The sequence below is a fragment of the Cydia fagiglandana genome, chromosome Z (assembly GCF_963556715.1).
Source record: "Cydia fagiglandana chromosome Z, ilCydFagi1.1, whole genome shotgun sequence".
Classification (NCBI taxonomy): Eukaryota; Metazoa; Arthropoda; class Insecta; order Lepidoptera; family Tortricidae; genus Cydia; species Cydia fagiglandana.
The window spans coordinates 481,224-504,559 of NC_085959.1; the positions used below are offsets into that span (position 1 = coordinate 481,224).

At 37.1% G+C, this 23,336-nt stretch overlaps 1 protein-coding gene across 1 annotated transcript in view; it reads left to right on the forward strand.

Moving 5' to 3' along the window:
• The window catches only part of LOC134679202 (uncharacterized), an 85,066-nt gene extending 65,622 nt beyond the window's left edge, over positions 1-19,444 (forward strand). The window contains exon 7 of the mRNA XM_063538080.1: positions 19,353-19,444. Within this exon, the coding sequence (XP_063394150.1) occupies positions 19,353-19,444 (92 nt within the window). The remainder of the gene's footprint in view (positions 1-19,352) is intronic.
• The last annotated feature ends 3,892 nt before the right edge of the window (positions 19,445-23,336 follow it).

Below are 23,336 nucleotides of genomic sequence, written 5' to 3' on the forward strand. Positions count from 1 at the left end.
GCTGAAGATACATCTTAATTTGTCATTGGTAGATGTCAGCAAATACTGAGCTCCGCCCCAGCTGGGTATAAGAACCAGTCCGGCACTGTCACAAAGCACCAGGTGCAGAAGGTTGGCAGCATGCTCTGCACTTGACCTCAGAAACGATGTTTCATACATCTTCCAACTTGGAAGTATGCTAATATGGAAGTTCCAAGTAAGGCAGGCAATGCACCGAGCCATCACGCCGTCTTCAGCCTGAAATACGACACAACATTCATGCCCTCCACCTAGTACAGACATACCATGGTTCACACCTAAATGCTTGTGCCCAGTAAAAGGCACAACAGCAGCAACATTGGCACTCGTGGATCCTTGTCTATACAGGGACATAGAGTTACCTAATAGGGGGTCAGGTCGAGTTTGCACATCTACATTAGACTTGAAGAGTTCATTTTTAACAATTAATGACTGATTGCCTGTGATTTGATTAGCCGATTTTGATGCGGTTTTCAGTATATTATGAAAAATGTATTTAATTTTATGGTATAGTACTTTTATTTAAATATTATACAATGTGGAAGACACTATTTGCACAAATAAACCGTAAAAGAAAAAAAAAGGTTATCACTCTTTTCACACTATTTTTTTATAAAAATATTTTGTTTTTTTTTTTTTTTTTAAATGTACTTTTCTTTCAATGGACACTAACTTTAACGAAATCGGATGATCAGTGAAACTTGAAGATTTTTTTTTCTGTTTTTAATGGACCTCGCTTCACCTCGGCTCACCTCGGCTCCTAAAGGACGAAATTACTGGTTCTTCGAAAAAAAATGTTTTGATAGGCCTCCACTATCATCGTGCAAAGCGGCTTGCTTTCCTCCTAAAGTGCAGCTTTTTTTTCATAACAAGCATGACTAGAAGCGACCGACTGGTTACTTCGTGTTCATAAAATACAGGTATAGGTATTACACTAAAATTGGTACACTGATGCGACGATCGACAGGTAAAACCGATAATTTAAGCCCCAGGATACCTTTTAGATCTTTCACTTAAACGACTAAAGCAAGTTATAATAAATACATTAAGCGACATAAATGCTAAAATTCAACGTGTCGCTTAAAGGAGCAAATTCTGTCATAAATTTTGTGACAACTAATTAACCGACAGCATTTGTTGTTCATAATACCAAAAGACACGATTAAGCGCCTAACCTTATATATTTAGTATTTGTAATAAACACTTTAACGCCATCACTACAAATTCAAGCAATATTTAAAATCACTTTAAGCGATCAAGTATAAATTTGTGTGTAGTTTAAGTGACGTAGTTCAAATTTAAATCAAATTATGTGTCGCATAAAGGGGGGGTTTTTAAATGTGTCCACTATTAATAACCTAACTTAACCGACATCAAAGTCATCAGATCGCTACGTAAGGGTCTCCCCAAATATATCGACGCGCATTCGGCAAAAGCCGATAGGAAAAAGCTTTATGTCCACGCAATAAGAGCGAAGAAGCCGACGACGCGTCGGCCGGCGCCGGCCGATGCGAGCCGAGCCGAACGACGACTTTTTCGCTCTTATTGCGCGGACATAAAGCTTTTTCCTATCGGCTTTTGCCGAATGCGCGTCGATATATTTGGGGAGACCCTAACCCGGCTTAAAAGACGCAGAAAAAAAAGCTGATTCCAACGGTATATATAACTCAACTACATTCAAAATGTCGCTTAATGGGTTTCTCCTTTCCACCGTCGATATGATGATATGCTCGGGTTTCTTTTTAAAACATGTATTTACTTTTCACTTGACTATTGATGTAAATAAAGTACCTATCATACACGGCTGGAATAACATACAATTGACCACGAAACACAATTACACGCAACAGGTTGTGAATCTACCCGCCATGATTTTTTCTGAATTTTCTGATAGTAAAGTTCTCAGCAATTGTTATGGCGTATGTAAACTTTGTTTCTTTTAACATTGTAAAACCGAAAGTATTTTTATTTGTCTAAATTATGTCGTAGTACAGGCAATAAATACGGTGTTAAGTATAATATTTTGAGTTTTATTTGTCAAAGTTGATTTTTTTCGTGAAGTGAATCACCTCCATGGCAACGATGGCCATAAATAATCTGTTCTATCAGATGTTTTTTTGTTTGTCTCATGCTCTGGATACAAGACGTTCTGACGAAATAAAGTGAAGCCATAATTTAAAAAAAAATGTTTAGCGTTAAGTAATATAGATGGCGCTATTTTTTCGGATAAAGGGCATTGTATACGGCTGTCCCTCCCCTGGATTTAAGTCACCACCTTAGAGATTAAAATAAACTGAATCTGTGCTAAGCCAAAATATTTCCTGTCAAATGTCAAATACTTATATTATGTTTATTTTATTTTATTTTTATCTTGCTAATTATTTCAAAATGGTAAATTTAAAACCGATATTGTAAAAGTGCAAACCGAGCACTTTCGTTTGATACTAAACTCGATCATGTTTCTTGCAAATAAAATGACCAGAATAGCAAGACCTCTCACATACAGCTTTTTGGCCTTCTAAGCTCTTCTAGCTCAATAACCCCTTGATCGGGCCTGCTCATAATTTAATGACTAAAATATAATGCCCTCGACTACACGTTTAATCAATTACATTTAAATTAGAACAAATCTACTTAAGTTATTGAGTATCAAACTATCTTCTGACAGTTCAGCTTAAAAACATCGAAATGCCGGGACGTGCCGCTAGCCGGCCGCGTATCCCAAGTCGAATGTAAGAACTTCGCTTCGCTCGCTCGTTCGATAAATTTGGATTATTACTAGTAGTTCGCCCCGAACTGAGAACTCGCGGTTAACCAAAAATTATATAGAGCGATTGACTTTGTTCATTGTAGCACCTACTTATTAGTTATTTACTCTGAGCCAACTTAGGTACTCGTATAGTGCGACATAGCAACAATTTAGTATGGACATTTTTGAGTTCCATTTTATTTAATTTCTACTATTTTATGTCGCACTATATAGGCGGCAATGGATCAAAAATCACGTGGATTTATTGCAAGGTCTGCCCTTGCCCTTAACCGATAGATTTAAGCAAAGAGTAGTATGTACCTATACCTAATATAATGAGGAGGCACACTGAAAGATTAGGACAGATGTCGCCTCTGTTATCCGTCACTGTTTACGATTTGTGACAAGCGTATGGTTGCGATTTTTTTTACTAATACTTGCGATTTATCAAGAAAAATGTATTCATATAGGACTGTACGGGAACTAAAAACTTCGAAGGAGAAATTCGACAGTTGGCGGAAAAAAGGCTGCCGGCCTAGCCAAGGTTACAATCGCTATCGCTTCGACAACGAAAAGCATCATGTCTCTCTATCACTCTTCCATATTAGCTCGACAGTGACAGTTGCGTTTCGATCGCTACGGAGCGTTAGCGATTGGATCCTTGGCTACGCGGCCTGATTTGATACAAAGATAATCACATAATATATTTGAGGTTATCTTGTGTATTTTACCGTTTATTCAAATTTTCGAAGGCTCACGTGCAGTTTTTCCTCTTATATTACAAGAGTTCGATCGAAAACAAAGCTTTGGTCTATACCTGGATCACCTGGATGTAAAAGAAGCCGTTTCATATACCCCCGCCCTACCACACATCAGATAGTCGTGATGCGTATGGAGTACAGCATGTGTGGCCAAGCGATTATGCCCTAAATTATGTACTAGGGTACATCGCCAATTACTAGCCACCCCCCAATTACTGGCCACTTAATTTGATTTATATTCTCTTTCTATTTTCTTCTATTTGAGTTCTATTTATAGGTGAACAAAGTTCATTTTAGTATATAAGGTACGAAAATCCAATTATTAGCCAGTTTTCAATTACTGGCCACCTATTCCAAAAATGAATTCTATTTACAGATAAATAAAACTCATTTTCAGTATAAGGAAAATGGCCAGTAACTGAAATTTATCCACAACCCACTCGTTCAATAACTGGCCGCCTCTTACAAAAATGAGTTCTATTCACCTATACACAGAATTCATTTTAGTATAGGTGGCCAGTAATTGAAAACTGGCTAATAATTGGCGATGTACCCTACTTCATTAAAACTTAGCTTACCTGTGTATTTACTCTTTCCAAAATATTTATCTTCCTTAAAATGCAGCCTACACAAACGGTCTTTGTCATTTGCCTTAGTTTTTGACACTCAAAGCTTTCTCTCACCGATTTATGCATATCCGGGTCCTTGGGAAAATATTAACCAGAAATATCAACGTCAATATCAGGGGGGGGAGGGGCATAAATACCGTCTAAGTATGTTGCGAACGTAAAAAAACTTCGACTTTGATAAAAGGCTTCTGGGTATTTATTAATCCCACCAAAAACATTCTGTAAAAAACTAGCCAAGTCTCGATGGAGCTGCTTGTTTATCTCTAAAAAGTAATGAAATCTAGACAAAGTCGTGCCAAGTCTAAGGTTCCTTACTGCGATTTCTTTATTATTATAGTTAATGTTGTGTGACTTGGCCGTTGAAGGGTACACAAGGGTACAAAACCAGGTGCTCCATGACACCATTGCACCAATCTGCCATTGCACCAAAAGGAAAAGTGTTTTTCAGGCTCGCCCATACATAAGTATTATTGAAATACGCAGCTTTATCAAGCCTACAATTGACTGGGTTATTGAATCAACGTTTTCCAAGTGGCAATTTTCCATCGTCAATGGGTAGCGGTTCTGGCGACAGATTGGTGCAATGGTGTCATGGAGCACCTGGTTTTGTACCCTTGTGTACCCTTCAACGGCCAAGTCACACAACATTAACTATAATAATAAAGAAATCGCAGTAAGGAACCTTAGACTTGGCACGACTTTGTCTAGATTTCATTACTTTTTAGAGATAAACAAGCAGCTCCATCGAGACTTGGCTAGTTTTTTACAGAATGTTTTTGGTGGGATTTCACTTCTTTTTGTAGAAACCTCCTGGCACTGATTAAAATAACCGACTTGGTTTCACATTACATCTCAAAACTTTTTTGTAGTAAAAGTGTTGCGAGACTTGCACCTTTTTACATGTAATGTTTTTGATGGGATCTCATCTCTTTTTGTAGGCAGTCCTTCTTTTCGGGTACTCATACCCATACTATGTATACACATATCATAACTAAACATATCTTCATTGATACTCACATCGTACATCGTAGTGTACCTTTACTTTACCTACTATTTGTAGGAACTGCAACAGTAACTTTGTAATATCATATATTTATATGGGATTACAAACTTACTTATGCAGTTCTTAGATCTTTAAAACGTGACTGATATTGCAATATTTTTAGGTTTTCCCTTTATGTGGCCATTAAACCCTAACTCTGTACCAAATTTCAGCTCTCTGAGTTTATGGGAAGTACTAGTTCTATTCTGATGATCATGAGTGAGTTTCATAAATGCGAAACTTTGCTTTCGCTTAACTTCGGAACTAAATGACCTACAGACTTGAAAGTTTGGATTTTAAGTATGTGATTATAGCTTACTGGATGACCAAAATTTCTGCGTTCTGGTCTTATCCAGAGGTTCTCAAATAGGGGCCTGAAAATGCGGCGAAATGGTTCCAGTAAAGGATGGTACGGCAGTGTTTGCTTCGCGCTCGACTTGGCGGGGGCACTGCCGTGCCCCCCGATACACGGAAACAGATTAGGTACTTTTAACTTGACTGTTGATGTAAATAAAGTAGGTACCTATCATACACGGCTGGAATAACACACAATTGACCACACCAGCAGGTGGTGAACCTACCCGCCATGATTTTTTCTGAATTTTCTGAATGTCGTAGTACAGACAATAAATACGGTGTTTTCATATTTTCAGTTTTATTTGACTAAGTTGTTTTATGTGACAATCGCCTCCATGGCAACGATGGATATACTTGGTCAAGCAGATCTTGTCAGTAGAAAAAGGCGGCAAATTTGAAAAATGTAGGCGCGAAGGGATAGCGTCTCATAGAAAATTTGAATTTCGCGCCTTTTTCTACTGAGAAGATTTGCTTGACCATCTATAAATAATCTGTTCTATCAGATGTTTTTTGTTTGTTTCATGCCCTGGATACAAGACTTTTTAGACGTATTGACGAAATAAAGTGAAGCCATATTTAAACAAGTGCGAGTTCGGACTCGCGTTTCAAGGGTTCCGTACATCACACAATTTTCAAAAATGTTTTTTTGTACATCAAACGTGACGTGAGTGAAACGTCTTGGAAAACGCGAATGGGTCAATCAAAAACCAGATGTAACATGAAGTTTTCTGGCGTGGTGGCTTATATTATCTCTGCAACTATGCAAAGTAGCTTAGATAGGAAGATTAAATGCCGAACAGTAGTACAAGGTGTCCAAATGCGAAGACTGAAGACCGAGCTCCGCCTAGGACTGATAGCTCGGAGCGTCCGACGAGTCACGCTTCCTACAACTTCCGCAAGTGTTTTAAAAGGCCGAAGAGAAATAATACCTACAGGGTGGCCAAAAAATAAGTGCATTCCCGTAGCCGGGGAGCTTTTCGGATTATACTGAGCTTTACAACTTTTACTATGGGACCCCAACCCCGAAATCGCTAAAAAAAATGTATCCTCCCGTAGAAAACGGACCAGCCAAAATGTATGAAACAGCCAAATTTTTCCTCGCAATTTCGGGGTTGCACGTTGGCAACGGGAATACACTTAGTTAATTTTTGGCCACCCTGTTTAGTGCTTTTTAAAACACGTAACAATAGTAACCTAATCAATCAGTACTACACTTGTACCAATGCGGCTGTGTGCCAGATACAGCCTATAGTCACACCAATAAAAGTCTGCAGCGGATATGATAGCCCACGCAGTGTAAGTGTTATTAATACGTCATAATTTCATAGAAGTTTGACGTTTAATATGACACTTGCACTGCGTGGGCTATCAAAATCGCTGCAGACTTTTTACGGTCTAACTATAGTCGCATTTTTTGTCGTCATTCCGACTCATGCTTGAAGTTAGCTTCAAGCATGAGTCGGAATGGCACGCCTCTTCGGGACGCTTCGGGCCTTCGGCCTTATGCGGATATCGGCCTAGGGCCTTCGCAAATAGCTGTCTACATCACGTTTCACTTAAACCATTGCGGCTGTGTCCCTAATAAACCTAAACCGCATTTTTGTTCTTAAATCCGACTCACGCTTCACTGTAGATTTCTAACAGGTTTTCCTGTCATCGTTAGGTAAAGGACTATTATGAATAATTTTTTCAGAATTTTAGACCCTGTAGTTTCGGAGACAGAGGGGGGGAATGGTCATTTTTTGTCTTATTTCTTGAATAACTTCTAAATTTTTTATTGTAAATTTATAAACAAAATATATTTGAGATTCCCACAATGAGCTCTTTCGTTTGATATGTAACACGATATAGTTTGCAAAACTTTGTTTTTAAATTTTATCTTTTACCCCCCAAAAGTAGCCCTTATGTTTAAAATTCATTTTTTAACGTTACATATTCGTCTTTGGGTCACAGACTTACATATGTGTACCAAATTTCAACTTAATTGGTCCAGTAGTTTCGGAGCAAATTGACTGTGTCAGACGGACGGACAGACAGACGCACGAGTGATCCTATAAGGGTTCAGTTTTTTCCTTTTGAGGTACGGAACCCTAAAAAAGTATAGCGTTAAGTAATATAGATGGCGCTATTTTTTTCGAATATAGGGCTTTATATATACGACTGTCCCTCCCCTGGATTTAAGTCACCATAAAAATTAAAATAAACTGTATCTGTGCTAGGCCGAAATATTTCCTGTCAAATGTCAAATACCTATATTATGTTTATATTATTTTATTTTTATCTTGCTAATTATTTCAAAATGGTAAATTTAAAAACGATATTATAAAAGTGTAAGTCGAGCACTTGCATTTGATACTAAACTTGACCATGTTTCTTGCAAAAAAATTACCAGAAAAGCTAGACCTCTCACAAACAGCTTTTTGGCCTTCTAAGCTCTTCTACCTCAATTAGCCCTTGATCGAGCATGCTCATAATTTAATGACTAAAATATAATGCCCTCAACTACACGTTTACCCAATTTCATTTAAATTATAACAAATTTACTTAAGTTCTTGAGTATCAAACTATCTTCTGACAGTTCAGCTTAAAAACATCGAAATGCCGGGACGTGCCGCTAGCCAGCCGCGTGATCCAAGTCGAATGTAAGAACTTCGCTTCGCTTCGCTTCGCTTCGCTCGCTCGTTCGACAATAGGGATAATACCTCAACTAAATTATTAGTAAAACACAATCAGATCATTACAAAAATGTCCAAAGGCCAAAGCCACGCTGATAAGACTAAGACCTCGTCATATAAACGTTCACTGAAAGAAAACCAAAGGCATTCCTGATGATTCTATTTTGTTTCTGAGTTATCGTTTTGCACCGAATATCAATAAAATAAAAGCACCTTGTTATTTGATAGATACATTTATATATTATAAGAATCGTCACATTTAACCAACATATTCGTAAAGCAGACCCCTCCGATGGGATTGGCTTTAAATATCGTTCTTTCAACTGATAATATAGCCACTAAAACTCGCAGAGACTGCAGGTCGACTCTTGATTTCAATTCCTTGGTAATATGTAAATATCACTAAATTAACTTTAACTCAAAGCACATGATAGCTCTTTAGAATAGTAAAACTGGGTGAAACCACAGAATAAGTAATACTCGTAGTGTACACAAAATTCACTCGTTCACAAAAGTAACATTTAGGTATAAAATTATACCTATACCCGCCGCCTGCAAGCAAAATTGAAACTTATATACCTACGTAACCGCGCACGAACCGTGAATATCTTCCTTGCGCGCCGCAGTTTTATCACCGAGCTGTGAGTGTCGGCACAGGGTTGAAACTTGACAAGTTTTTGTACCTAAACCTACCGATTTATTATTTTTAAGATTAATATGTAGGAATTACAAACGTTGATTCTGTAAACATATTTTTTTTATCCGGAGATAGTATGTCTGATTCTTACGGAAGTAGGTAGGTATGCCACAGCCGTATTCCTTTGAAAATATGTCGGTCAGTTCCTAATATTGTTTCTGGGCAACTAATAATCATTTCAAATTAGTCTAAAGCGCTTTAGTTTTATGCAAACAAAACGAATTAGTTATCGAATTTGATTACTAAATATTTATGTTATGTTTTAAATTTTAAATTCACCTTTCAATATCGTCAGGAATTTAATAAAATGTTATTTCTGCTTCCTTGTTCTTCAGACATCAGACAGACAGAACAATATCTTTTATACGGATTAGATCGAGACATAGGTTTCGAAGCCATTGTGTATTTCCAATTTTGCGCGAGCGCCACGTGACACGACTATCGTGCGAGCCGAGCGGCATGCGGCAGCCCACTGCCATATAGTCCGGTGGCCGGCTGCATGAAACAAACCTCATCAAAACATAGAATATACCTACCCTGTAGAGGTACCTGACATTTAGTAGCTTCCAACGCACTTGGTCGGCCTAGGCTTAACCTGGCAGATTTTGTACAAATGGCACAAATTCATCAAAAAAAAAAAACCTCATTGAAAAATAGAATGAAACAAACGGATTATAATAGCTAAAATAAGCCTGTTGACGTATGGCTTAGTCAGGCTCACCGTAGCCTGGCAGTTTTTGCAGTCTGACCAAATTTGTGGTACCACGTGACAGCTACAATTTACCTCATCGAAAAATAGGATAAAAAAACGGATTATAATAGCTAAGATAAACCTGTTGACGTATGGCTTGGTTGGCCTCACCTTAACCTGGCAGTTTTTGCAGTCCGACCAAATTTGTGGTACCACGTGACAGCTACAATTTACCTCATGAAAAAATAGAATGAAACAAACAGATTATAATAGCTAAGATAAACCTGTTGATGTACGGCTTGATCGGCCTCCCCTTAGCCTGGCAGTTTTTGCAGTCCGACCAAATTTGTGGTACCACGTGACAGCTACAATTTACCTCATGGAAAAATAGAATGAAACAAACAGATTATAATAGCAAAATAAACCTGTTGACGTATGGCTTGGTCGGCCTCACCTTAGCCGGGCAGTTTTTGCAGTCCGACCACATTTATAAAGAATAATAATTTCTATACTGAAAATATGGTTTCTTCGCAGCTTGAACTTAACTTAATAATGCTAACTGAAAAAAGTCATAAGTAAATGAGTTCATGGAGGTCTTAGAGGGCTTTAAAAAAAAAGAAAACATTCAGTTCAAATTTTATTCATAAATCTATCTAATATCTAAATAACGTTTTCTAACTACCGACGTGGTTTCAGAGTAACACTTACGTTGAGATGATGTCTCACAGATGTCAAAAATAAAAAGGTTTTCATCGATTTTTGACAAGTTTTGAATCGTATATCCTACTTTTCCACTACAGATAGACTGAGGAGGCATAACTGACATTTTATCACGCCAGGTGGCGCCTCCATAGTGGAGTTGCTGTCACTGTCAAATCACTTACATTGTTTCCAATAAATTGTAAACATTCTCCTTTTTTAACCGACTTACAAATCCCAAAGGAGGAGGTTATCAATGCGGTTGTATGTTTTTTTTCTCCACAATACTGCAATAGTGTGCGACAAATTGTGGAAATATACCTATAGGATCTCCCTTTTTTCCAAGGACCCGATATGCATAAATCGGTGAGAAAAAGCTTTAAGTGTCAAAAACTAAGGCAAATGACAAAGACCGTTTGTGTAGGCTGCATTTTAAGGAAGATAAATATTTTGGAAAGAGTAAATACACAGGTAAGCTAAGTTTTAACGAAGTAGTGCATAATTTAGGGCATAATGGCTTGGCCACACATGCTGTATTCCATACACATCATGACTTTGTGTACCTATCTGATGGGCGGGCGTATATGAAACGCCTTCTTGTACATGCAGGTGATCCAGGTATACACCAAAGCTTAGTTTTCAATCGAACACTTGTAATATAAGAGGAAAAACTGCACGTGAGCCTTCCAAAATTTTAATAAATGGTAAAATACACAAGATAACCTCACATATATTAAGTGTTTATCTTTGTATCAAATCAGCCTTTTTTCCATCAACTGTAGCATTTCTCCTTCGAAGCTCGGTTTGTAGAAAAAAAATTCCCACCTTTTACCAGTGGTAACTACTGGGAATAAAAATTCCCAGTAGGTACCACCAAACCGAGTTTGGTAAAAGGTGGGAAAATAATTCCCAGTAGTTACCACTGATAAGAACTTGGTGGCAACTAGTGGGAATAACCCTTTTATTGTTAATAATTACTGTTAATCATAATCATCTTCGAAGTCGAAGTCTGATGAACTTTCCCCAGACTCCGACTTATCTATTGTTATTTCTTCGACTCACAAATGCGTTATGTGTCCTTCAAACCATTTATTCTTATACATTTCATCTCTTAATGTCCAGCCACAATGTGTTGCATCAAATTTGATGCAAGTGGATTCTTCCGCACACTGCCACATTGAATTAATGAAAGCCGTCCGTAACAAGCCATACGTCAACCAGGTTTATTTTAGCTATTATAATCCGTTTTTTTTCATCCTATTTTCGATGAGGTAAATTGTAGCTGTCACGTGGTACTACTAATTTGGTCGGACTGCAAAAACTGCCCGGCTACGGTGAGGCTGACCAAGCCATACGTCAACAGGTTTATTTTAGGTATTATAATCCGTTTGATTCATTCTATTTTTCGATGAGGTAAATAGTAGCTCTCACGTGGTACCACAAAATTGGTCGGACACAGGAACCTGCCAACACAGGATTTGGCCAACCACTTTTTTTTTACTATCCTCAAAGGCACCTATCGTACTATACAAGTTTCATAAGATTTTTAGATAAATTTTTTTTGATGATTTTTTTATAAACTTGGTCGGACTGCAAAAACTGCCAGGTTAAGGTGAGGCCGACAGAGACATACGTCAACAGGCTTATTTTAGCTATTATAATCCGTTTGTTTCATTCTATTTTTCGATGAGGTAAATTGTAGCTCTCACGTGGTACCCACAAAATTGGTCGGACACAGGAATCTGCCAACACAGGATTTGGCCGGCCACTTTTTTTTTACTGTCCTCGAAGGCAGCTATCGTATCATACAAGTTTCATACGATTTTTTGAATAAAAAATTTAGATGATTTTTTTAATAAATTTGGTTGGACTGCAAAAACTGCCAGGTTAACTTGAGGCTGACCAAGACATACGTCAACAGGCTTATTTTAGCTATTATAATCCATTTGTTTCATTCTATTTTCCGATGAGGTAAATTGTAGCTCTTACGTGGTACCACAAAATTGGTCGGCAACAGGAACCTGCCAACACAGGATTTGCCCGACCACTTTTTTTTACTGTCCTCAAAGGCAGCTATCGTACTATACAAGTTTCATACGATTTTTCGATAAAAAAAATTTGATGATTTTTTTATGAATTTGGTCGGACTACAAAAACTGCCAGGTTAAGGTGAGGCCGACCAAGACATACGTCAACAGGCTTATTTTAGCTATTATAATCCGTTTGTTTTATTCTTTTCTTATTATTCGATGAGGTAAATTGTAGCTCTCACGTGACCCAATAAATCTGGTCGGACTGCAAAAACTGCCAGGCTAAGGTGAGACCGACCACTTTTTTTTACTGTCCTCAAGGTCAGGTATCCTACCATACAAGTTTCATTCTATTTTTCGATGAGGTTTTTTTTGATGAATTTTTGTCCCATGTTTTTTCCATTTGTACAAAATCTGCCAGGTTATACCTAGGCCGACCAAGCGCGTTGGAAGCTACTAAATGTCAGGTACCTATACAGGGTAGGTATATTCTATTTTTTGATGAGGTTTGTTTCATGCAGCCGGCCACCGGACTACACCGGACACACGGCGCGCCGGCCAAATGTACCTAAACTGCGTAGTGACACCCCCCTGGTGAAACTAACAATTTTACTGCTGAAATTATGTGAACAACATTGCTTCGTCTTCATAAATAAAGTTTTAATAATTAATATTGTTTACGTTAAAATGTGAAGAATTTTGTTGATAAATTGTCTATCTAGTATACATTATGTCATATATGTTTTTAAAATGACGTAATATGAATGCCAGCACAATGAAAATTTATTCCAATAAGATAAAATAAATCTTCAAACTTTTTTAATTTTTAGTGAACTAAGAAGAAACTAATTACACTGATTTGGTTGTGTTCGTATATTTTTTAAATAATTTGTTATATATTTAAAGTATTATGACATTTATGACTTGTGAATAAAAACAAATCAAAATTTTGATGATCTAGATCTTCGTGTGACATTATTCATTTACCCTAATTATTTTGAACACAGTTTTTCACTGGTATCATCATTCGTATACGGACATGAATTTATGTCATAAACGAAATGTCAAAATGGGAGATTTAGGTACGCGACCACTCCTCACGAGCCCCAGCCAGCATCTGACTGAAAGGAGAATTTTGACAGATATGGCGTATGTATGGAAATTTACGATTGAATTTCTCTGTTGCCTTTAAGAGGAAAAATAGGAAAAGGATGATTCATTGTAGACCAGTTATCTGGCTTTCAAAATCACTCGATATTATAGCTTGAGCAGCGATTTTTTTATACAAATTTTACTAAACCGTGACACTCGTTCATCTCATTTTAGGTACAACTTTGCATAAGTGTATTTATTATATTGTAAAAGATTTCAGATTTTCAAGGGTAATTCGTTGTAAACACACTCTTTGGGATAATAATGTCATTAATTATGTTTTTTTTTAATCAAGAGATGTGAACGCTAGCGACTAAACGGTGACTGCCTTTTTCGCTGATTTTGCTCGACGCAGGCTTAAAAGGGTTAATCAAGCACTGCAAATGACAGAGGTCAATGTTTTTTTTCAAAGTACCTACCCATTGTCGTGGCCATTATTAAATGCTTAATACGTATGAATATGGCTTTGATATGGATGCGATATAATGACGATTAGGTATAATTCATGAATTCATGATGGAGATAATTTATAATTTTATCTTAAACTTAAACTGTTGGAACGTGTTCTGTTATATATTCTAAGTATCCCCAGCCAACTTTTTTTCAAATATCTTCCATGTACACTGTATTAGTATGTACGTAGTGCTAAACAGAAATGTGAAAAATGCTTTATAAAAAGTATTTAAATACAGAATACAAATACTTCCTTGATAATACTATTTCAAATGCAAAATACAAAATAGTTTTTGAATTTGTATTTAAATACAAAATACGAAATAGGTATTTTCAAAATACTTTTTTAAAATACAAATACTTTGCGATAAAAGGTACTCTGAGTAGTGAATACCTAGTCTGAATTAAAAAGTATTACTCGGAATTTCCGAGTTGAAAAGACTCTTTCTATTCTTTGAAATCAATCGGATCCTCTATCTAAAGTGCAAATTTCTAGTTGTTTGCTCATATTAACCGGTAGGATGTAGGTATGGAATTATGGATGATGGTTTTTAACGGCCAACTTTTAAAGCATTAATTTGTAATGTTTTATTATAATGCTTCTCGTTAGTGTGATGAAAACGTCTCGTTTGTGTTTCACCAGGGCAAAAAGTTTGTTCTCCTCTCGTGCCTTGAAACCCTCGCAACACTCAAGATTCCACTTTTTTAACCACTTGCTACGCTTGTGGTCATGTGCGACGTTACTAAACAGCAGATTCAACAGTTCCATGTTAAAAGAATGAGAGAGTTGCCAGGATTGTAACATCAGAAGAAATTCTAACTCCTACCTACATTACCTACCTACTATAAAGTATTTTGTATTTTGAAAATAGAAAATAGGTCCAAAAAACTATTTCAAATAAAATACAAAATAGTTTTCTTTAAAAGGTATTTAAATACAAAATAGGTATTTTGCATTTTGTATTTGCATTTTAAATACAAGTATTTCAAATAAGTCACATCTCTGGTGCTAAATAACTTTAAAAACCAATTTAATGTCGTACAAACGGTCAAGTTGTGTTCTAATGTATGGAAAAGACAAACAAATTATAGCCAGCATTAAATGAATGTGGTATGATACCTTTGGGTATGGTGCTTTACGCACACTAGTGTCCCATCCCCTCCTCCTGACGCAACCCCTCCCTTCATTGAATGCTAGCTATAATTTGTTTTTCATAAAACACAATTTGACCGAATCATTGCTCATTATTTTACGCAAGTGTAAGGATTTTAAAATATTTTTGGTGTATTCCTTTTGGTACCCGCATTATGAAATGGAGTAAATAGAATTCAACGAAAGAAGTCAAGAATAACTTACATATTTTTTTATAAAAAAAGGATCAACTTGGGATTATTAAAATTAAACAATTACCAAGTTCCAGGCGAGGAAATAAAGACCATTTTCATCAATGATTTCCATTTTGTTTCCACCCAGTTGGTCGTGGGACGAGGACGCAGAGGAGTACACCACTTTTCTGCACTAGACCATAAACGTATCACTTTCTGCGCACCTTTTAGAACAACAACGCTTTCAGAGCATGAGATATGAAAAAATAATTATACTTTGCGAGGCACCACTTTTTATAGTTAGCTATATGTTTCGGCATTTGTATGCATTTGTATTGTATTTGTTGTTTGGCATTTGTTTTGCGCCATAACCTTGTACATATATGAACCGAATATAAATGATCGAAGAACCAAGTAGGCGATTCGATTTCTTTCGCTGAGAATCAGAACAGAAAGTGATGACTAACCGCCTCATTTATAAACGCGCTAAAATTTTGTGAATAAGGGGGTTAGTCAGTCGTGTCGTGTGGGTGACTGCTGCTTAACGTAGTATAAATTTGCTTTGATAATAGGTATGACTCGGTCTTCCGGTCTGTGACATAGAGTAAAGCCGACCACTGACTAAAAGGCCGCCGGACGATATCGGCCTGTCAGTTAGAATAAAAATTTGACAGTCCCGAACAAGTGACCGGCCGATATCGTCCGGCGGCCTTTTAGTCAGTGGTCGGCTTAATATAAGTAAAGCAAGAGTGGTAACTTCGTAGTCGACATCTAAACTCAAGTAGTGGAACTAACAACCCCTACGATGTCACAAGTGTAGCTATTGAAGAAAAATGTAATACAAAAACAATTTACAACTAATATAATATTATAAGCAGAAGGGGTTGAAAATAGACTTCCTGTTAATCCGGTTAATAGCTGAAAATTGTTGAGTATTAGAGTTTTCGTACGCCGAAAAATCTATTGTCAATTAGCAGTAGGGTGACGGCACCAGTAATGGACACGGCACCAATTATGGACATTTTTTACGTTGATCGAATTTATTAAGCAACTGTCCCAACATTTTTCAACTGGCAACACTAAAGCATAACCAATAGACGTTTGAGCTGTCATTTTGACACATGTCACCAAAATCAGCCGTTTTGTTCTAAGATGGCTGCGAAGTAAAATCTCGTTGCGGGCGGTGGTCATAAAAATCCGTTATTGTTGTTGAAATCGTTAAGAAGGTGAGTACATATTTGTGCATGGTGTTATCTTGTGTTATGTTGTAATGAGATTTAATGTTATTTTTACTGAATAATACTATATTGCAAGTAAATTGAGCTAAGTTGAATATGTCCAATCACAGCAATAAGTTTTTTGTGGGGTTTGTTCATTACTGGATTCGATATTTTATGAAATTCAGTAATGGACAAGTGTCCAAGCTTAAGCTTTTTATTTCTTTTTTAGTTTATTGTGTTAAATTATTTAATTTATTGCACTAAACATTTGAGTTGGGTTGATTTTGTGATTGCTCTTTATTTTCCAATAATAGACGATGTCCATAACTGGGTATTTTTAGCTGTCCATAATTGGGCTCTTTGTTTTGTCTTAGATGGATGGATAAATGTGGTCGGACTGCAAAAACTGCCAGGCTAAGGCGAGGCCGACCAAGCCATACGTCAACAGGTTTATTTTGCTATTATAATCCGTTTTTTATTCATCCTATTTTTCGATGAGGCAAATAATAGCTGTCACGTGGTACCACAAATTTGGTCGGACTGCAAAAATTGCCCGGCTAAGGTGAGGCCGATCAAACCATACGTCAACAGGTTTATTTTAGCTATTATAATCCGTTTTTTTCATCCTATTTTTCGACAAGGTAAATTGTAGCTGTCACGTGGTACCACAAATTTGGTTGGACTGCAAAAACTCGTAGCCTGGCAGCAAAAACTGCCAATTCTATTTCTTGATGAGGTAAATTGTAGCTCTCACGTGGTACCACAAATTTGATCGACCCAATCGCCAATCGGCCGGCCAATACAGGATTTGGCCGACCATTTTGTTTTACTGTCCTCAAAGGCAGCTATCGTACCATACAAGTTTCATACGATTTTTCGATAGGTCTTTTTCATGTTTTTTTTTTATAAATTTGGTCGGACTGCAAAAGCTGTCAGGTTAAGGTGAGGCCGACCAAGACATAAAGTCCATTCCAATAGAACTTGCAAACTTTGTAAACAAAAGACGTAACTTTGTTTTGTCACTGTTTCTCCTTGAATTTTCACATCATCTCATCAAACACCATTGAAACACATACACTATACACTATTAAAGCGGTCGTTACCGTAAAATACAACAATATATAACTGTATCTTGGATATTTCATTAAAAGTTTAAAATGGTTTCATAAGTTAGGTTATTAGGCCCTGATGTAATGACGTTTTTGTTTCTTTTACATTCTACAATTGTCTATGATGGGTAGTGTTGTGACTAAAGTTGGTGATATACTCGTAAAGCCGCTACACACTACGCGACTCACGGTCTGTACCTGCCAAATCTACCCTACATTTGACAAAATAATGCAGTCATTATTTTGTCAAATGTAGGGTAGATTTTTATTTATGAACAGTCCAAAACGACCAGTTATAATTTTCCGTAGTTTAAAAATAATGTTTAAAAATGGTGCGAAAGAATGGAAAAGGTTATTTAAAAAAAAGGAATTAAAACGATTAATCTGAGTTTACATATTTATTGAAATTAAAATTGTCAAACTACCGCGTAGTGTATATAACCGCGTTGGCAGGTACAGACCGTGAGTCGCGTAGTGTGTAGCGGCTTTACGAGTATATCACCAACTTTAGTCACAACACTACCCATCATAGACGAGACGATGTATGTTTAACGAGTAAAATAATATTGAAACCGTCAATCATTCAACAGTTTGAATGATTGACGGTTTCAATATTATTTTACTCGTTCACTGTTTTTCTTGGCATGTACGCGTATCTTACTTCTTTGTTATTGAATTTAAGAGATATCTGTTTCTCGCTCTCACTTATGGATGCGACGCACCAAGTTCGTGATGCAGTGCGATAGTGTGTTAGGGCCTTAAGTAAAGGACTAAGTAAGACTCTTGCCCATCACTAGCAAATTCATCATTCAGAGACAATTTCAATATGGCGGTTTGTTTACATAGGTTGCAAGTTCTATTGGAATGGACTTTACGTCAACAATTCTATTTTGCTATGAGGTAAATTGTAGGTGTCATGTGGTCCAATAAATCTGGTCGGACTGCAAAAACTGCCAGGCTAAGGTGAGGCCGACCACTTTTTTTTTTACTGTCCCCAAGGTCAGGTATCCTACCATACAAGTTTAATTCCATTTTTCGATGAGGTATTTTTTTGATGTTTTTTTGTCCAACGTTTTTGCCATTTGTACAAAATCTGCCAGGTTAAGCCTAGGCCGACCAAGTGCGTTGGAAGGTACTAAATGTCAGGTACCTCTACAGGGTAGGTATATTCTATTTTTTGATCAGGTTTGTTTCATGCAGCCGGCAACCGGATTAGTCCTAAAACTCTTATAGTATAACTTAGAAATCTAAATGAAAGTTCAAATAGCGTTAATAAAAGTTGATTTGTGACATTATTTGTTTCATTTATGTGTTCAATACAAAAGTGTCCATTAATGAATGTTCATAATTGGGTCCATGTCCATGACTGGGTGTCCATTACTGAATTTTTGATGTCCATCAATGGTGATTTCGTAAATTTCAATTTATATATTTTTTATTAATTATGTATTAAACATACAGAATTTTTGGTTTTGTTTAAATGTTCCTCATGTATTTAAGTGCCGAAAAAAAAATCACCATTTTTGTATCGTCAAAAAACATCCCATTTTTAAACGAAATTCTAATTTAGTGCGCTTAACATGTCCATGATTGGTGCCGTCACTCTACTGATAAATTCCGCTACATGATGCTAGATGTGGACTAAGAAATATCGCGCGTTATAGTAACGAAAACTGATGTATGGAGTTAAAACTCTTTCTTTACTTAAATTACTCTGGTCTGTGATGAATTTTGGTTTTTTCAGTGTCCAGAGCAGTTAAAGGTGCTATCATTAGATGCAAGTGTGCGATACCAGGTAAGATACATTGTAAAATTGTTCTCACATTGTTCTATTAATTTCCTTGTCAATATTTAACTTGCGCAAAATACAGAAATCAGATTAGAATGGGCGACTACTAGTGACGGAAGTAGTGTCACCCAATGTATGGGACGTGCAAATTTTGGTATCGGATGAATTCACTTGGCACAGAGTATACTTACGTAAAGCTAAGCCAATCCAGCCCAGTAGCCAACCGCCACCCCCCGGTGGGTAGACAGGGGGCGTCCAAAGTTACACGCCGCATATCGGCTTCTACACGGTGTAACATGAGGAAACCGAATAATTTTAACCACGCATTTCTGAGGTCAAAAGAAGTAAAAAATGTAATATGAGTTTAAGTCAATTTCGCAAAAAAGATTTTTTTTTGTTTTGTTTTTTTTTTAATTTTTTAATGTATTTGTACATAAAAAATAAATGTTATTGGTAAACTTGTCACTTAAAATTGATTTTTACATTTTTTTTTCGTAAATCATACGTTTTGCAAAGTGTTACTTGTCACTTTTTGACATCTATCAATAAGGATATTTAGACTACGTCCCATAGCAGCAACACCACCATCAATAATTTTTAAGAAAAAAAAACCGACTTCCATGGGGGCCGATGAAAGATTATTGTAGATGGTACACTATGTAGAAAAGGAGGTAAAACCACCCATTTTTCTACTAGCATTTCGCTTCTGTATAATGGCTCCTCTACAGGATGGGCCAACGCCGGCCACTCCAAGGGACGCAGCCATGCGGTAGAATGAGATAGCAATATCACTTGCTCCCTCTAACGAATAAATGCGTCCCTTGGAGTGGCCGGCGTTGGCCCATCGTGAAGAGGAGCCATGAGGGTCGTAGTTCTAGCCTAACCTAACCCACTTCTCAGATAGCAGTTCGGTTCTGTGCGGATCGCAGTTCGAACCTAATCAAACCCACTTTTCAAGTAGCATTTCGTTTCTGTAAGGCTCGCAGTTCTAACCTAACCTAATCCTTGTTCGGTTCTGTGAGGATCGCAGTTCAAACCTAACCTAACCCACTTAATGGCGCATGCCGTGCGGTGTACAGGGGTTTAAGCGGGAGGGGCTAGTAAGATTGGCATCATCGTACTTTATACCTACATTAATTTTATGGTAGGTAATCATAGTTGTTTATTTAGTTAAGGTATCATAGTGGTTTTCTGGGTCAAGGTCGGGGTCCGAGTCCGGGTCCGAGTCCGGGTCCGAGTCCGGGTCCGAGTCCGGGTCCGAGTCCGGGTCCGAGTCCGGGTCCGAGTCCGGGTCCGAGTCCGGGTCCGAGTCCGGGTCCGAGTCCGAGTCCGGGTCCGAGTCCGGGTCCGAGTCCGGGTCCGAGTCCGAGTCAGAGTCCGGGTCCGAGTCCGGGTCCGTGTCCGGGTCCGAGACCGGGTCCGAGTCCGGATCCGAGTCCGCGTCCGAGTCCGGTTCCGAGTCCGGGTCCGAATCCGGATCCGAGTCCAAGTCAAAATCGAAATTCGTAATCACCAAACGTGTACCATGCGTCATTGAAGAGTTCTGTTCTGATCATCATCAACAGTTCCACTTCATCAAATGCAACAGTTTTTGATGAAAATGCTTGATTTTCTGATGTAAATACAAAAATCTCTATACGCATGCCTTTAAGATTTGAGGAGTTCCCTTGATTCCTCATGGATCCCATCATCAGAACTCGAGCTTGACAAAAATGTGGCTTAAAAACTTAACTTGCTTAACAAACATAACGAAGAGGACAAATCGCCAATCGTGAACAATGCGTCGTTAAAGAGTTCCGTTCTGATCATCATCAGCAGTTCCATTTCATCAAATGTCACTTTGTTGGGTGTATATGCTTGATTTGTTGATAAAAACCCAAAAATCACTATATATATGCCTTTAAATTTGAGGAGTTCCCTCGATTCCTCATGGATCCCATCATCAGAACTGGGTTTTGACAAAAACGGGACCAATCTGTATGCATATACAGTCAATCAAAAAAAGAATTTTCAAAATCGATCTAGTAATGACGGAGATATGGAGTAACAAACATAAAAAGAATAAAAAATAAATAAAAAAAAAACATACTACCGAATTGATAACCTCCTTCTTTGAGATTTGGAAGTCGGTTTAAAAAGGCCTTTTCCACTATGTAACAATAAAAACATATTTACATTAATAATATCTCTGAAACTAGGCGAATATCAAAAAAGTTTATAGGACATTTTTGTCTCTAAATATGATCAGGAATACGCTGTTAAAATTATTCGGTTTACTCATGTTACACCGTGTATTTACCTATCACCTCGAGTTTGGTATCATTTCCAGATAAATCGGGCATGAGGAATTCATTTTTGAGACCTTTGATGTACAGTTTAATAGAATAAAAATATATTGACGAATAATTCACAATCGGTGTGCTATTTTTTTATTCAACTATTACTATTATCCGCCGAAACTAGGAATGCTAGAATGTTGAGTACCTACACCAGATTACATTAAATTTATAATGTGTACAAGAGGTAAGAAGCTATTTTGAAAAATTCAACCCCTAAGGGGGCTATTAAAAAGCGGATGAAAGTTTGTATGGGGTTTCTTGTTTTATTTTAAGCTAGGAATTTCAAACATCGTTAAAAGGTATACTATTAAAATACAAGAAAACTAATTTCAGCGTTTTTGAAAATTCATTCCCTAAAGTGGCGAAATAGGGGTTGAAAATTTGTATGGAGATCAAAATTTTTGGCGAGTGTGGGGCTTGAAACTTTTTATATGTGAATATTATTAGAATAAAATGGTTATTTGTTTTACAAGGGTGCAAAGTTGTTGTTTAACCGCTCGTGCAAATATTGATACCCGAGCAAGCGAAAGATACCAAAATTGAACCACGAGCGTAGCGAGTGGTTCGAAAAATGGAATCTTGAGCGTTGCGAAGGTTTCAAAGCACGAAGGTTAAACAAAATTTGCTCCCGAGTGAGACACAAAATTTTTCACCACACCAACCCTAATCAAATATTAAATGTAAAATATCAAACAAAATCAAACCAAATCAAATCGAAATGAATGTTCCAAAATCATCATTTAAAAGTCAATTCTACCAGCAAATATAAGAATACAACTCAAAATTTGCATTTGATTACTTTGCCTCACATGTGAATAAAATGCAACTTTGCTATTAGTTTTTGAAGTGCAAAGTTAGCCTTTCCGAGCTGGTGTGGTGAAAAAATAGTTATTTGTTTTACAAGGGGGCAAAGTTGTTGTTTAACCGCTCGTGCTAATATTGATACCAGAGCAAGCGAAAGATTCCAAAATTGAAATTGTTCGAAAAATGGAATCTTGAGCGTTGCGAGGGGTTCAAAGCACGAGGGTTAAACAAAATTTGCCTCCGAGTGAAACACAAAATTTTTCACCACACCAACCCGAAGCATATAATTATTAAATGTAAAATATCAAACAAGTGGTAGTGGGCGCGGGATTGCGATTGCGAGTTTGCGAGTGGAGTGGGAGTGGGAGTAAGGTCTATCATTTATATGCCTATATTTATTTATTTATTTATTTATTTAAACTTTATTGCACAGTAAAAATTGTACAAAAGGCGAACTTAATGCCAGAAGGCATTCTCTACCAGTTAACCTTTGGGCCAAACAGAGAACAAGTAGTAATAGGTGCAAGAAAAATTAAAAGTACGAAAAATTAACTATTAAGTATACTATTAAGTATATTCGTATCTTGTCGAGTCTTTTGAGAGTTAACTTTTTCTTTATAAATCTTAACCAATTTGGGCAGATATATAATATACATACGCCCCGGATCCGCATGGGTAGTTTAACTAATTTACAAATTATACACGTAAACCTTTCTCAAGAATCACTTTATTGAAAAATGAAAGCCGCGTAAAAATCCTTTCAGTCGTTTTTGAGTTTATCGCGAACATACAGACA